The sequence below is a fragment of the Perkinsus marinus genome (assembly GCF_000006405.1).
Source record: "Perkinsus marinus ATCC 50983 genomic scaffold scf_1104296959216, whole genome shotgun sequence".
NCBI classification, from domain to species: Eukaryota; Perkinsozoa; order Perkinsida; family Perkinsidae; genus Perkinsus; species Perkinsus marinus.
This window is the reverse complement of record NW_003206506.1, coordinates 268,074-284,226: the sequence shown is the minus strand read 5'-3', so window position 1 is coordinate 284,226 and position 16,153 is coordinate 268,074. Positions and strand designations below refer to the sequence as shown.

The window sequence follows — 16,153 nt, the reverse complement described above, 5'->3', positions numbered from 1 at the left end:
TGCATAGATCAGCATAGAAGGGATGGAGATCATCGATCTTAGGGAACTCTTCAAGGATCTTCTGTAGTTTCTCATTAAACGTCGTTTGACAGAACTTCACCTGAGTATCCCATACCATAAGCTGGTTGCGAACCCTAGCTTGAGCAGACTAACCTTCCGCATGTAAAAGCTCCGGATACGTGTGATCTTAAACTGGGGATGGACCTCTGTAGGAGTCCGTCGCTGCGTCCGACTAGCATCAACATAGTTCAACGCCAGACCTCCCACTCTCATTAATACCTCAGGACGACATCCACCATATCCTTGGCCGGTATGACCGTCTGTATCTCCTTGAAAGAATACATCTAGTGTTAACTTATCGACGTGTATGAGGCGGTAGCTGTTGCTGCCACCAACTACCAACAACTACAACAACAACATCCACCAGTCGACCTAGTATCAACAATATGTTTATCAATTAACGAAACCTCATAGTCCAAGCTATCATTCTAATCATCATAATTGTATGCATTCATCGTATCATACCTGCGTCGCCCATACCCGGCTGTTGGGGCCAAAGCAGAGGTCAATCGATTATAGTGGCGTGCGCGTTGCTCCTCGCTCTCGTCAGTTGTCCAGACCATATAACAGTGGCAGTTGTTGTTGTTGCCATGGGAAAAAAGGACAAAAAGGATAAGAAGGGAGGTGGATCTGGAGAGGAGCAGCGTCTACGTATCGCCATTGTCAGTGAGGATAGATGCAAACCTAAGAAGTGCCAACTTGAATGCAAAAAGTGAGTGGGTTGGCATACACAGCGTTCTTGGTGTACACAATTGGGAGTGAATAGTGTTCAATACTGTATGGGAGGTATAATATATGTTGCCAAGGTACTGCCCCGTGAACCGTACTGGTAAGTTCTGTGTAGAGGTCGATAGACATTCCAAGGTCTCATGGATCTCGGAGACCCTCTGTATTGGTTGTGGTATATGCGTCAAGAAGTGCCCCTTCGATGCTATTACCATCATTAATCTACCCAAGGACCTTAGTGGGCAGACTACTCATAGGTATTAGTAGTAACACTACTCTATAGTGTGAGGAGGGCTGCCCTGTGTAGATATGGTCCCAATACCTTCAAGCTACACAGGCTACCTATGCCTCGCCCTGGTCAAGTCCTTGGTCTTGTCGGAACCAATGGTAGTACCATAATCCTATAACCACCAAGCTGGGATTATGACTATCAGGTATTGGTAAATCTACTGCATTGAAGATATTGTCCGGTAAGCTGAAGCCTAATCTCGGACGATTCGATGACCCCCCGGACTGGAGCGAGATCCTTCAGTAACAAGACCGTAGTCATCACTACCCTTTCTACATTACCTCGGTTAGGTACTTCCGCGGATCTGATCTGCAAAACTACTTCGTTAAAATCCTGGAGGATAAACTGAAGGCGACCATCAAACCTCAGTATGTCGATAACATCCCCAAGGCTGTCCGTGGCAAGGTAAACATATAATGTTAAGACAAGAACTTCTCCCTGTACTCAAGCCCTCAGGTTGGAGAGACCCTTGCTCGGAAGGATGAGCGACATATTGTACCCCAGTTATTGAAGCGTTTGGATCTCGAACATCTAGTCGATCGTGAGATCAAGGATCTATCAGGTAAGTTCCTATCCCCACACCTTTTCCCTGCCAATGCTTATCCTATCAGGTGGAGAGTTACAGCGTTTCGCTATCGCAGTAGTATGCGAGTTGAATGCATCTGTTTATATGTTTGATGAGCCTAGCTCCTATCTTGATGTCAGGCAGCGTTTAGAGGCTGCTCATGTAATGATAATAACGACGTTCACGATATCACGACTAGTCTTGTGTATCCGTCTTAGGTTATCCGTGACCTACAGACGTCCGATAACTACATCATCGTGGTTGAGCATGATCTATCAGTCTTGGATTATCTTTCTGATTACGTTTGCTGCCTATGGGTAAGCAACAGCATCATTCAGCATTGCATAATCAGCACTACCTTACTGCAGGGCACTCCTACTGCATATGGCGTTGTCACAATGCCCTTCTCCGTTCGTGAAGGTCTTAATATATTCCTGGACGGTTTCATTCCTACCGAGAATCTTCGTTTCCGCGAAGTCGCCTTGAACTTCAGGGTAGTTTACTTGAATGCGATCAGCATAACTGTGACCTATCCTATTGTAAGGTATCAGAGAATACTGATCTTGATGATAGCAAGAGGATGTATAGCCAAGATTATCCTGCTATGACCAAAACTATGGGTACCTTCAAGCTCCATATCGAATCTGGCAACTTCTCTAGCTCTGAGATCATCGTTATGCTCGGACAGAACGGAACAGGTAATGATCCCTGGCAGTTATGGCGGCCATCTTGTATGTGTTCATATCTTAGGCAAGACCACGTTCATTCGTATGCTTGCCGGTCTACTCAAGCCTGATGAGGATGGTGTAGAGGTACCCCGCATGAATGTCTCCTACAAGCCTCAGACAATCCATGCTAGATTTGATGGATCGGTAGGCGTCTTATCCTCAGACCTGCATATTCCCCATCCGCCTTCGTTCAGGTGCGAGATCTGCTTCACGCCAAGATCCGCTCACAGTTCCTGCATCCCCAATTCGTATCTGATGTCACTCGTCCTATGCTTATCGATCAGCTACTTGACCAGAATGTACAGAATCTATCAGGTGGGGTTCTACAGCGTCTCCCAATCACCTTGTTTACCATCCTTTCAGGTGGTGAGCTTCAGCGTGTTGCCATTGTACTGGCGTTAGGCAAGCCTGCTGATGTTTATCTGATCGATGAGCCTAGTGCCTATCTTGATGTCGAGCAACGTGTTGTGGCCGCTAGGGTCATCAAGCGATTCATCCTCCACGCGAAGAAGACTGCCTTCGTTGTGGAGCACGATTTCATCATGGCAACTTATCTCGCTGATCGTGTCGTAGTCTACGACGGTACCCCTGGTATCGAGTGTACGGCTTCCTCACCTGAGACCCTCGTCACGGGTAGCAAACATGATCTCTTCGAAGACTCTTGTGATATTGTTGTCAGGTATGAACAAGTTCTTGAAGTCCTTGGAGATTACCTTCCGCCGTGATCCTACCAATTACAGGCCTAGAATCAACAAGTCCGACTCTGTGAAGGATAAGGAGCAGAAGGCTGAGGGCAACTTCTTCCTTCTCGAGGATTAAGTTCACTTGTACAGCAGCAGCAATAATAACCGAAAGTCACTGTTGTCCTAGAATCGAGACATCACCGTTATGAGTAGCTGCGTAGTACTAACTCGGCCACCATTTAGTTGATTGTCTTCGGAAGGATGGCGGATAACAGTTGTCGAGGGTTTTGGCATCCATCACTGTTGACAGTTGCCATCATCGCTAACGTTCACTGAACCCTGTTTCCCATTACGATATAATAGGTGTTGGATCGTTAGTAACAGGAGTTTGGGCGGAATCGTATAAGAGTACCCGTAATAAGCAACAATGATACGCCGCCTCTTGGTAGAATGAATGAATTCCTTGCAGGGAGGGTCTTGAAACCCTTGTTATTTTAAATTGCAAACTGCGTATAGGGAAGAGAATCTCTAAGAGATGTACCTCACATAACGATATCCACTTAGGAACTTATTGTATATATCGCAGACTTGGCAATAGGTTGGATGGTCACTCGATGGTGTGGTTATCTTGAATTTATACGAGACCGCGTTGTACTTGGCGGTAATGTTGGCAATAGACCCAACTTCATATTGTATCTATTGGCCAAAGATCTCCATACGTTTTTAGCAGGACGCGATTCATTATAGAGCATGCTATGATTGTGATTACTGTGAGTTTGTTAAACAGATCCTTTTAGAACTCAACTTCGTCATTCAGCATAGCACGAGTGAAACACACTCTGTTGATTTAAAAATATATTTAGCTATAATGGTTCAGGATTATCATCAAAATTAGTTGGCAAGTGATGATCGTGCAGCCTGCTGATAGTCCTCCAACTCCCACTATCATGAGATGGAGGGGTTGTTGGGATAGGGACTACAGGATCTCTGAAAACAACAACAATACGACACATGGTATCGGTACTCAATTACCTGTACAATAAATCTTCGGCAGTCACTGCACCGAGGAGTTCACCTCGGAAAGTCACAAAACAAATCTAAAATGAAGTTCGCAAAAAGGTGAACGGGAGCCACCCTGTTATACCTGTTCCGAGTTGTACTCCATTCTGCCATAGATCTGTAGTACACTAGCGTCTGGTGGGCATGTCATTGGAGATACGTCCAACCATGGTAGCATATCACATAGTGCATCGGCTTCATCGCTGGGGGACATCTCCCCACAGTGTTCCAATAATCTAGGATAATCATGAGGGAAAGATGCTCAGCAGCGGTAGAACTACTCTTCAACAGGGGCTGCTGCGACGAGTATAGCACGGCCGCTATCAGTTGACAAGAGTACTGGAATCTTGGGAAGGTGACAATCGAGTGTCTGAAGATGATATGCTTTCCATTATCTTGGCGAGGAGGCCTATAATACTACATCAGGGTCTATACTCCCCGGATGCCTCCATGCCTCATCCTGTATCTTAGGGATATCCTTGGAAGGGGTCATCACCGCACATACAGGCAGCATCCCTCTGTTCAAGAGGATCATCATCATCATTATAACGACGATTAGTCTACTGGTGTACCTCCGCATTTTGGTTAGTGCTGGGCGGCCTGGAAGGTTCTTCCGTAGTAGTATAACGTCAAATATGCTAGGCGAGATCTGTCCCGAAACAAGGACTCCAGCAACCGTAGCAACACAGAGTGGTAGAAGTGTTCCCCCAGTGCCAAGACCTACACACGGCACATCACCTCTAGCTGAGCACAGAGTAACGTACTAGGTGCAACTTCATATATAGCTACTAGCAAAGAGAAGCTCTGTGTTACCGATGCCGCGAAGGCCACTGTGCCAATCAAACCCATGGACGAAGGGTTGAACTGAGTGATAGGTATAGGGAAGGTGAGTAAATAACCAGTACATATTGATCATTAGGAGTAGTAGAGGGCATGAGCTCATACGTGAGACGGCCTATTAGGGAGCCCAATACATAAGATGGTATAACAAGACCTGCTGGCAAGGGTAGATTGAAGACTATTATTGTCATAGGTAACTAAGAGAGGATGATGAGGAGACTCAAGGGTAACTGATAGAACTACTTTGAAAAGTAAACATAGTAGCCACTGATAAAGCGTATATTCATCACCAGAGCCTATGACAGAGGCCAGAAACTGAAGGGAGTATATATCAACTGTGAAGAGAAGGAGGAGGAGATACTTGATACTTACTTGTGGCTGCAGAGAGTCACCTAGCGGTGGTAGCGCTCGCGATATCAGGGAATTCAAAAGGGTAAATACGATAAGAAGAAGGAATATATAACTCTGCTTGGGAGCTCTCATCTTATGCCATCCTCGTACCAGCTTTTGACCTACTCAAGCTCTATCCCCATTGTACCCGTTATACCCCCTATCACGTATATTCTCCCTCCGTGACGATGACGCTGATGTGGTGTATCGGCCACTGACAGCAGTAGCAGCAGCAGCCTCATCATCATGGCCATGCACTGCCACTATCGACTCTCGTCTTCGATATACACTCACAGCATCGGGCCTCACAAAGCTAGGGTCGCCATTCGGGGTAGCGAGACCTGAGCAATGTGTATCATTATAGTCACTATAACGCTTAACTCACTTCCTCGACGATCCGCAGTAGTAGAAGCCGCGGCCATAGCAGAGGCACCAGCATCCTCTATCCACTGACGATCAGAGGGACCTCTCTGAGCCTGCCTTAGTCCTCTTCCTGGTGCAATATGATGCTGAAAACAATGACTAACTAGTGATGCTCAAAAGCGTTGCTACATGTTTCCGGCCAAAATGGCTCGTCCAGATGGTCTGAAGATGAGCTAGAAGACGGCCAGTATGGGCAAATGCTTTGATAAAGTAGCCACCAAGAAGACCTAGGATGACCCCATAGGAAGCGAATCCTATAGCCTAAGCAACAACAACAACAACAACAGAAGTGTCAGGGACAGGGAGGATAGATAAGGGTACCCGTAGTGGGGACTCGTGATTGGAGAAGGTGAGGTCACTGAACATGAAGGGCCTCAGACCAAGGAGAGGAGAGGTCTTCACACATACAAATACGAATGACCCAACAACCGATGCTACCAGGCATATCCAATACCTAAAGGAATAGTAGTAGTAATAAGCACATAATATGGAGTATTACGTATTGATGAAGAAATGGTTAGAGGTCACTTCTAATGCAAAGAGAACACCACCGATAGGAGCCCGAAAGATCGCGGCAACACCAGTAGCAACGGCTGCTGATAGGACTTGTCTTCTGGTCTGAAGAATATACTACTCAATCTACCTCCCACTACTAACAGCCTTACGTTAGGTATTTGCCGTACAGTAGCAAAGAAGGGTTGCCTCAATAGAGAGGAGCCAATGCAAGCAGCTATGTGTACCATGGGGCCTTCAGCTCCTACTGGTAGGCCCGCAGATATAACTAGTATCAAGCCTATCGATTTGGCTAATAGTACACTAGGACGGAAGAAACTAGAATGGATGATGTGATAGGTAGAATAGTGATGATATTACTACCCAAGTAGATGGCTTGCCCCGCCAAGCTCACACTTCATCTCTGGGATACCACTCCCCTCTGCCAACGGCTGAGCTATCATAAGTATACGAGCCAATAAGACGAAGACCACATCGAACAGTACGCTCAACCATGTAGGTAGCTCAGCCTGAGGTGATGATGATAGTGATAGTAGCAAGCGGTCCTCCTCGATACTAATACCGCTACCTTCGATGATACTAATACCCTCACAGTTGAATCGATCCCCGCCGATAGAAGTGTACCTATACATGGTTATGGTCACGACCTCTACTGAGGTTGGTATTATCACTGAGTATGCCAATGAGTATTATGATGAGCCATAGTTTGCGGTAGGCACTCTTCCCTGGTTGCTTGGGCATTAATCTGCCCTCCGATAACAGGTGGCTCAGTGTCTCAGCATCTAGTTTCTGAGGAGGGTTGTCGTTATTCCACTAAGTGTGCAGACGATATGCTTCCTACTTCCCATTCCTTCCTATGACCGGTTCTTCCCTTAGCATGATAGGGTGTAGCCTCTTGTGAGGCATGAGGATCAATAACCCATTCCTCCGTATCAAGGTTGTATCTGAATGCCGAGAGCATCTAGGGGGTACTCGTACTACTCTTTTACTTCACAAAATTGCGTGTTCCTCCATCAATGCAACGATGCTCAGACGATCCACCCTCAGCATGGTGTATGGCTGCAGTATCCTCATGCAGTAGAGGCGTTGTAGCAGTATGAGGTAGGCTGTGAGGTCCCACAGCGCCTGGATGGGCAGTATCGTCAATACCATACCCGCCTGAATATGCACATCATCTATAGTCTATCTTACATGGCCACCGTTACTTCATACATACCCACCTTACCCGAGATATGTTGTTCGTAATCAGATAACTTTAATGGGAGGTGCAAGGAAGCCCTCCTCCGAGCCATTGCCGATAGAGCATTCTCCCATTTACTGCCGTCACTGTGGGAAGCATGCTCAGCAAAGAAGCTACTAGAGCCTCGTCTTAAGGCTGACACTACTGATGCAACCGAACCTCGCGTTACCTGAAGAGCTCATCTCCACTACTATACCTAACGTAGTGCTACCACATGGGCCGGTTCTTGATGTGGATGTAGAGATTCCTCACTACTCGGATGTGATGTACAGCTCGATTGTGAAGGCAATGTCACGGAGGATACCCTACCCTCCTGAATGGTAGGCAGATCTGCTGGCCACATACGGGAGCCATCACCATCTACCATTCTGAGACCTATACAGAGCCTATACACCACTATCTTAGACATGCATTACCATGCACAGGGCTTCGCATTGGCCCACCAACAGCGTCATTCACACCTAGACGTCTATGCTCGGACTCACCATCTGCTGAGGTTCCCAGAGGTAGTCGTAGACCAGCACTAGAAGGTGGTGGTGTTGATGCAGATGACGGCATCACACTGTATGGCAGTGACCATTCCAATGACAGCCCACCTATACTGACTACAACTCAAGCATATACTAATGAAGGATAAGATATAACGTTAGGCTCGCTCTTTATCTTCTCATACCAGCAGCAAGCAGCGAAGGTCAGGAGCAGCAGCAGCAGTTCTAGCTCATTACTGCCTCTTTTCGAGAATGTTATAGTTCAACAGCTTCTCGATCAAGTCCACATGGGTTAGTAACATACGTCTACAGCAGTACCTAACAACGGTGAGCCTTACATACCACACATCTTCACTGGATGGGATTGCCCACAGAATGATACCGTAAGTGCGTGAAAGGGGATAGAATGGGGCACCCCCTCCCTCAGCCCTATCACTACCTCTCCATGCCTAGCTCAGTAAGAGCCTGCCCCTCTGACTTGCCCTCCTGTAATAGGTTTAGGTATGTATCCCACTTATTACCAATAACCTGATCAGCATAGTACTTCTAGTGCATATACCACTAGTACACACTACCTTGCCACAAGTGAAGCACCGAATAGGGATAATCATATGAGGAAGGGTATGAGGAGAAAAAGCCTTAACTACTGAGATAGATGACCAACACTCTCACTGCTGGATAACTCAACACCATATTAGTTAATATGGGACACCTGGAAATCGTCGATGCACGACATGCTGATTGATGGTCCATAGGATGTAAAGAAGCACAAGAATCACTCTCATACTTCCACTCAAAGGTCGAGCTACGAGCAAAGATATGCACACCGTTACAATAGTACATCCATAAGACCAACTCTAGCAGCACCCCATTCATCGATCCAAGCACCGCTTACCTTAATGCCCTCGCTCTCTCAGTGTCCCATGTAAGGAGCAATTCAAGCCAACTGCGTTGTTTGGTCTTCGTAAGCCTCTTATACTACTTAATACCAGTGTATGCCGATTCCGGAGTGCTATTCCTATTTGCAGCTACCATTTCCGGCTACCAATTGACAGTCCTAAAGGCCCCTCATGGGTATACACATTGCCTGGCTCAATGCTGAGACACCCTACATCGATACTATCCCTAACCCACTCGAGACCCGTCCCAATATTTGTTTTTGCGATTGTGTCATCACAAAGACGTCCATAGACGAGCATTGAAAGATACGTCAACCTCAGAGCATGTAAGTTATCTATTGGCAATAGAACACAGTATCCTAGGATGATGAGGGACCATCGAGTCCGACGGTACCACGTGAACGATGATACCTAGCCCATGGTCAGAATCGCCATATCCACGTGTCGGCGGTGATTGGTCCAGGTTGGGGACACCTGGGCACAACCCCAGAGGGACAGGCTCAACACAATACCAATGTCAACTGAATGTATCTGTACCAGCTATTGTAGCTCCATCCTCTACCTCTAACGCAAAGGCACTACTTCTTGTCGTGGATGTTAACCCGCGATGCGACCATCACACGAGGAAGTATTAGCCTCATAATACTCCTTTGTTATCAACAATGGAATGAAGGTGTCCTCCTATATAGGTTAGGCCTTATGGATAGGTATCATAACACTCAATTGCCAAGACAACTGCACCCTCTCCTTCAGACACTGCTGCTATCAAACGTCCCTCTGAACGTGATACCAATATGAGACTCATCTGAGGACCCGAGCATGAGCTAGATACTCCTGTTCCGAGGAGGGATGATTATGTAACTGGGTGGGCAGCCCTACTCCGCTGAGAGGGGACAGATGCAGCGGTGAGGACAGAGTAGAGGAATCAGGTATGGACAGTAGCAATCAACTGAAGAGCAAGGACAGAGAAGACCATGCTACTAGATACAATAACGAGAACACACTGTAATGGGTTATTGAAGCTGACATAGGAACTAAGAATGGTAGTGCCGACATCGCTAATACAAAACGCACGCCGAAATAGAGGAACTGCTACACCCTGTGATACCAGTAACTACAAACATGGTGGTATCATAGGTAGCTGCAGTAGAAATAGTGGGTGGGGAGCAGCACGCAGCAGCAGCAACAGGCTACTACTGCCGCACACCTCAACGCTTCTTGGCTATGGCAGGCAGCGTAGTACAATAATAATAATAATTACATTGACAGGTGGGATGGTTATGTGGTTGTGAATCACTATTAGAAACAACAAAGACTGTGCTAAGCATGCAATACTTCTATCTACTCTAATAATAGTGAACTCATGACGATCATCCTCATAGATGTCCCAACTGCCGTTAAAGGGGAATGTGATGATTACACCAATGCTTGACTCTGGTGACTATAGCTCTATTATACCGAGTGATTTGCGACATATCCCTACTAGAATGTAACCGTTGATGACGTAGTAGTATCATCACTAAGGCAAGTGATGGTAGGCTCTGTTAGAGTGAGGTACACAGCCATCACTAGCTGTAGGGGAGGCAGGTGGGTCTAGTATGGTACGATCAGCGTCCACCTCCTCATTTACATGACCTGCCACCCCTCTGGCAGGGAACCTCCCTTCCTCTACACAAGTGATAGTATCAATTACAACAGGTTTCCGTCGAACCAGGCATATAGGACACATAACCTGTGTAGGCGTTGACTAGGCTGATAATTATAACATCCTACCTGTGAGCATATCCAAAGTAGTAGAAGGACAAGAGCTATAGCAGCTGTGATTCCATTAAAGATTGCTATCTTTTCCCACTTATCCTGTTGCTTTGGTGATATAGCGTCAAGATACAACTCTAGTTGGGTGCCGCATAGGCATGCTACCTGAGTACAGCATGAGGTGAATAAGAGGTGATTGCTGACCTGGGAAGCAGGAGTAGAGCCTGCTCTCGATACGCAAGTGTTGCAACGATCGGTGAATATTGGGTAATTGCCGATTGCCGGCAAGGATGAACATATCCTATTAACAACATTCAGTAACTCATCACCTGAGTAGATCTGACAATAGCCTGATGCCGTGATGTATATTACCGTTAGCACCAGGGCAAGTGATAGCATCGAGTTGGGGGGTAGTACAAGTAGGAGCAGCTGGGGTAGAGGAACATGCACCCACTTCGTACAGCGTAACAGCTGATGGTATGAACCTACATAGCAACGATAACCATAATAGTATATTCCCTACTGCATTACATCTGAACACTTTTGGAGATGTTCAAGGTATCGATGGGGGTGCCGTAGGATATCAACTAGAGTACTCAGTAGACCTTAGAGATCCTCATGTGTCCTCACTACTACCTCACGGTGTATCTCCTTATTTGTGAGATCTGATACTACCCCTACACCATAGAAGCATATACATACCAATACACCACAACAAGTGATAACGAGTGAGGCTATTACCAACAGGGAAGCCAGTGTAATTGATATACAGCGCGATGACCTGTTAGGAAATCGTTATACTTACCAGCCACAGCTTATGAGGCCTACCGCAATTTGAGAACACTTCTCTTGATTATCCCTATAGCAGCTACCACTGGGGCGAGAATTGCTGCGATTAGAATGAGGACAACACTTATACCAATAGGGTTTGCTGGAATGACCAGATTGACGCCGTTCTTTTGAGCCAGATCTGTTAGCTGAGGTAGAAAACTAAGATGAAGCCTGTCAAGACTAGCTACTACCTGTTGGCCTGTAAGACGGGATAATAGCGAGGCATCAACTTGTGATGTAGATACAAACCATATAGCGATCGCCCAGGCAGATAGGGTCAACAAGAGTGAGAAGTAGATGGTAGTGAAAATAGCTCTGCTCAGCTGAAACGTCTGCTTCTCCCTGGTGGAATGGTTCTCTTTACTTCGTAATTCGTCAGTAGTCATTGGGTGGTGTTAAAGCACAACTACTCCGAATAGCTCCTACTACACCTTACTCAACAGCAAATAATCAGAATTGAAACAGCAGCAGCATCAGCAGAGATGTGATTATGTATGATAACTAGTTGTGAGCACTGGCAGTGGTAGCATGATATTACTGACGGAAATTACCAATAGTCGTAGTAGTCATGTAACAGGATCAATAAAAGTATGAATGATACCGCTATGGACCGACGCCTATTTGCCCGAATGCTCTTTCATAGGCGCCTGCTCATCCACATTATTCAGACCGCTTCCCAGTAGCAGCCGCGGTACCAGCGGGCTGAGCCTAACAAGGAGGACTATTGCCAAAGGGAGTAGAATTGGGGCATACTCTAGGAGTTGCAGTGATCAGAGGGGCAAGCTTGGCAACCTGATTTAGGATGGGCTTGACAATGAGGGAGTAAAGCTTAGCAGAACCACGGAGATCGGGGTAGAAGAGATATACCTAATACCAGGAAGGGGTACTGAGTCCCGTAGTACTCTTTAAGATTAACTCTTACCTGGAATGCAACTCTGATGAAATAGTACAAGGGGACCCAAAAGAATATATTATCGATAATGGCCTCCACCAACATGAAGCCGCCAAAGACGGTCCAATAGGTCAATATAGCCTGATGTAGAGTACAGGACAGGATCCCGTAGTAGCACACTTTACCTTAGTTTGGTCATTAGTGGGGTTGGCCGCCTCGACGATCTGATAGCTCTTGTACACAGGATAACAGAATCCAACTAGATTGCAAACGGTATTCACTGCAAATCCAGTCAGTAAGCATATGGAAGCAATGGTTGCTCCAGTAAGGAGGGAGCATACTCCAACCTGAGATGGCAAACATAAAGACCAGGCTCAGTCAGGGGTAGTAGAAGTACTGGCGCCAACCCCGATAGGTCAGAAGCTTGTTTAACAGGGCCGACATCATAGAGCTTAGTGTTCAATTCTTTGATCTTCTTATCCATACCGGAGCAGCAGGACATTGCGGTACTTAACAAATGCTGCCAACCGCAAGAAGTTTTACTATACGTCCCTTGCAGACTGAACAAAAATCCAAATTTGCGACGGAGCGAAGTGAGTCTTGTTTCACTTTTTCAATTCAACACTGCGCGTGTTGATCTTCCAAAGATTCTTTGGATGTGCGCGTGTCTCATTAGAACGAACCCTGCATAGTATCCCTAGTTGATGACCGATCCGGCTGCTTCTAAAAGCAGTGCTGGCTCCGAGAATGTTAGACTGGAGTTTAGCGACTTCTCTACTAGTGCATTACCACCTATACGAGGGGTAGATGATACCGAGATGACCTCAACTACCCGTGGCAGTGGAGGTGCTGACTTGAATGACCTTTTGCTAGTTCGAATGCATTCCTTCAGGTGCTTTCTCTAACACTGTATTGTCCCACTCGGCTCATCCCTGGGTATGTGTATTCCATATCCTTTTCAAACTATCCGCCATCTTCTCCTACTGGGTGGTTTACTATTTATCCGGGAAAAGTTACATCAGTAAGTTTTATATGCATCGAATTCACAATCTCCAGGCTCCCTCCTCACAGTTACCTTCGTCTGCACCACTATATGCCTGGCACTAGACTTCTGGACTGTTAAGAACGTCACAGGAAGGTAGTAAGGAGGCTGTTATCAAAAGATTTCTGCCATTCAGAAGCCTATTTGATTATAAATCTGATCTGACATACACGAATGAGGGCTTCAATTCGTTCGGAGTTACACTAGAGCATCATATTAGTGAACAAGAGCCGATTCAGTGAATAATACTTGAGTGGTTACGAACATCAACTCCTCATAGTTGTTGTTTTCACTAGTGCAGGTTAAATCTAGGTTTGCCGGAATAGCGACTCTATTCGTCGAGTAGATTTCTGAATGGTTTAGTCCTCTGGCATAGCGGCCCCTTATTTGTCAAGTAGATTTCTGAATGGTATGGTCCTCTGGCATAGCGGCCCCTCATTCGTGAAGTAGATTGCTGATTGACCGCCTAGTAGTATGTAAGTTTGTCAGACTCCTTGTCGGGCTACGATGGTGGAACGAGTATTCATCACCAAAGGATGGAGAGGGTAGTGGTGATGTTGATAAGTCTACGTGGGTATTCGAATCACAAGGAGGAGAGGAAACAGCTCTCAATCCCACCGATAGGACCGTCTTCTGGTCAGCTCTGGTACTAACATTACTAGCACCGAATTCATAAACCTACTCTCTCTTCGCCATCAGTACATCTTCCCGTTCTTCTGGCTTGGTGGAGCGATATCTAACTTCATATCGCTATCGTTCGATTATGTCGTCCTCAACGTCATGGGCCTCACACTCTCATCCGCTAATGTTGTTGGTTATTGGAAATGCTCCAAAGGTGATCAGCAGTCCCTCATGCAGGTTTTATGTTGGCTACTTTCAGAGTCGCAACGTCGACTGCAGTCGTGGGCATCGCAGCAGGCATTGGGCGCTATGGTTTCGCAAGGGGCCGGTGGGATCGGTGGTTTCGTTTCCAAGGCTGGTAGTTGGTTCAGAGGATCCTCGTAAATTCTCCTGTGAGATCGTCACTGTTATCATTTACTCACGAATCGTGTTGCGTTGAGTACCTGTAGTCCCTGTACTTTGATAACAGGAGTCCTGTTACAGGACTTATTCCTCATGGCCAAAGTCAACCGTACAGATCGCACCGAGCTTAACAAGTTCGAGCGAGAGTGAGGGTTCAAGGGAGGAATGGTCTTCAACTTGTCTTCCTTCCAGTTCCAATCTGACATGGGCCGAACTCCATAGTTTGAAGGATCGTGTACAGTATCCAGACATGCCTCACTCCATGCCGCGTAATAATATCAATCTGTCGTTCCAAGCGTCACCCTCTTTCAGAGTCGCTAGTGCACCACATACCTGATTGTATGACCGAGTTCTATGCACTTGAGCGATGCCTCGATTATGGCATCCAGAGGGAGCATCCGAGACGCCCGTATTACCCAGGCGCTTTTTCCCTGCAGACGCTGTACCCTCAGATACGCTCGCCTGATTGGGTGTAAGGCTACGCATCTCTGCTTTGAACGATGTGTACGGCGCAGGGATGCTAGGATAATGCGAGAGATCGCGAAGTAGGTTGTATGAGAGGCTGTCATTGACAGCTGAATTCCATAACGGTGTTGAACAGATGGGAGAGATCAGCAGTATCAGAACTATCTGATGTCGCTAAACAAGAATATGTTGATGGATTGGAGCGGAGGCAACGATATTATGAGTAGTTAGACGTAGGGATGTTAGCGTGTAAGGCAACCTACAGGTACCTTTCGGATCAGTCGAAACAGAAGGATAAGCAGAAATTCTATGATCGTCAATATACCCACGTGCTGGATAGGGTTATCAATGTGAAACAAGCATTAAATATAGCGCTAGATGACAACGAGGTGTCTAGGGTAGTCATAGGTTGGATGCTGGGAAATGTAGTAGAGATATTGGCAGGTGAACCAAAACAAGAGAGGGGGGACTACTCACAATCTGGATACTATCATACGAACCTTCACACATCGACTCGATGCTACTAACAAGGATCGCTACAGTGATGTCAACAGCCCGGTATTCAAATAATGATGGGAAAAGTAGTGATACTCTTGCCGATTGACATGTTTCTGCGCACGAGGCGGAGACGTTGAGTTATAGGATACTAGTAGTACCATACTACTGTCGTATACTAGTATAATAATAGTATACGACAAGTGTCATTGTTAGCTTCGGTATGCACAAGATGGGTAGAACTTGCGATATCAGCTCCTAGCAAGAGTAAGATGACTGATAGAGTCGCAGAGGATATGTCTCATGACTCAGTGACCTTCCTAGGATTGACTTGGTCCTCCATTACAAGGAATGACATACACTACCAGTGATATCCCATCGCATACCTAGTATGACTGCCCCCTTCTTACCGGTCTTTGTACTAACTGTTCTACTCAGTGTCAGCGGTGGATGAAAAGTGATTTTACAGGGTCTGCTACTACTCAAGAATCTAGAGTACACGAACAATGTGCAGCGAGTGAGTTTTCTAGAGTGTATCACATAGCATCGAGTACAAGGAAAAGTGGCCAAGTAAGCAATGTTAGTCGTGAGGATATAGTTATATGTCCCTTTCAAAAGGCTCGTGCGCAGAACTCACGAGTAGATAGGGTTTTATGATGGGGTTGCCCAGAATGCGAGAAGTGACCCTCCCACTACGATCGGAACGATCGCGAAGGAACTACGAGGCTGACGGTAATCCCAAGAGGC

The 16,153-nt window shown here is 46.3% G+C and overlaps 7 protein-coding genes across 7 annotated transcripts in view; 2 read left to right on the top strand and 5 right to left on the bottom strand.

Moving 5' to 3' along the window:
* Positions 1–344, bottom strand: part of Pmar_PMAR026582 (nucleolar gtp-binding protein, putative) — a gene marked incomplete at both ends in the record, with an annotated part of 584 nt that extends 240 nt beyond the window's left edge. Inside the window, 2 exons of the mRNA XM_002773286.1 lie at positions 154–232; positions 280–344. Coding sequence (XP_002773332.1) covers positions 154–232; positions 280–344 — 144 coding nt within the window. The remainder of the gene's footprint in view (positions 1–153; positions 233–279) is intronic.
* Positions 345–650: 306 nt separating this feature from the next.
* On the top strand, positions 651–3,405 carry Pmar_PMAR026581 (68 kDa protein, putative; the record flags this gene model as incomplete). Its single annotated transcript, XM_002773285.1, has 14 exons — positions 651–772; positions 867–1,043; positions 1,094–1,173; positions 1,221–1,317; positions 1,366–1,480; positions 1,532–1,637; positions 1,687–1,802; positions 1,859–1,957; positions 2,009–2,134; positions 2,185–2,338; positions 2,391–2,512; positions 2,563–2,683; positions 2,732–3,001; positions 3,048–3,405. The coding sequence occupies 14 exons, from the start codon at positions 651–653 to the stop codon at positions 3,185–3,187; spliced, it is 1,845 nt and encodes a 614-aa protein (XP_002773331.1). The 3' UTR covers positions 3,188–3,405.
* A 509-nt stretch (positions 3,406–3,914) lies between these two features.
* Pmar_PMAR026580 (chloride channel, putative) lies at positions 3,915–7,925 on the bottom strand (the record flags this gene model as incomplete). Its single annotated transcript, XM_002773284.1, has 16 exons — positions 3,915–4,038; positions 4,084–4,148; positions 4,196–4,346; positions 4,392–4,480; positions 4,532–4,830; positions 5,508–5,681; positions 5,726–5,849; positions 5,893–6,024; positions 6,085–6,217; positions 6,263–6,381; positions 6,429–6,594; positions 6,640–6,785; positions 7,118–7,220; positions 7,266–7,434; positions 7,502–7,651; positions 7,826–7,925. The coding sequence occupies 16 exons, from the start codon at positions 7,923–7,925 to the stop codon at positions 3,915–3,917; spliced, it is 2,244 nt and encodes a 747-aa protein (XP_002773330.1).
* A 219-nt stretch (positions 7,926–8,144) lies between these two features.
* On the bottom strand, positions 8,145–8,645 carry Pmar_PMAR026579 (DNA-directed RNA polymerase subunit N, putative). Its single transcript, XM_002773283.1, has 3 exons — positions 8,580–8,645; positions 8,444–8,532; positions 8,145–8,322 (listed from the first exon to the last, which is right to left on the bottom strand). The coding sequence occupies exons 1-3, from the start codon at positions 8,613–8,615 to the stop codon at positions 8,238–8,240; spliced, it is 210 nt and encodes a 69-aa protein (XP_002773329.1). The 5' UTR covers positions 8,616–8,645; the 3' UTR covers positions 8,145–8,237.
* Positions 8,646–10,422: 1,777 nt separating this feature from the next.
* Positions 10,423–11,875, bottom strand: Pmar_PMAR026578 (hypothetical protein; the record flags this gene model as incomplete). Its single annotated transcript, XM_002773282.1, has 6 exons — positions 10,423–10,571; positions 11,031–11,143; positions 11,190–11,245; positions 11,295–11,335; positions 11,578–11,635; positions 11,681–11,875. The coding sequence occupies 6 exons, from the start codon at positions 11,873–11,875 to the stop codon at positions 10,423–10,425; spliced, it is 612 nt and encodes a 203-aa protein (XP_002773328.1).
* A 274-nt stretch (positions 11,876–12,149) lies between these two features.
* Positions 12,150–12,883, bottom strand: Pmar_PMAR026577 (Receptor expression-enhancing protein, putative; the record flags this gene model as incomplete). Its single annotated transcript, XM_002773281.1, has 5 exons — positions 12,150–12,197; positions 12,243–12,356; positions 12,412–12,522; positions 12,567–12,728; positions 12,779–12,883. 5 exons carry the CDS (start codon positions 12,881–12,883, stop codon positions 12,150–12,152), a joined length of 540 nt encoding a protein of 179 aa, XP_002773327.1.
* Positions 12,884–13,085: 202 nt separating this feature from the next.
* On the top strand, positions 13,086–14,428 carry Pmar_PMAR026576 (conserved hypothetical protein; the record flags this gene model as incomplete). The annotated part of the gene is made up of 6 exons (XM_002773280.1): positions 13,086–13,227; positions 13,274–13,402; positions 13,453–13,519; positions 13,913–14,069; positions 14,123–14,258; positions 14,304–14,428. 6 exons carry the CDS (start codon positions 13,086–13,088, stop codon positions 14,426–14,428), a joined length of 756 nt encoding a protein of 251 aa, XP_002773326.1.
* Between the last annotated feature and the right edge of the window lie 1,725 nt (positions 14,429–16,153).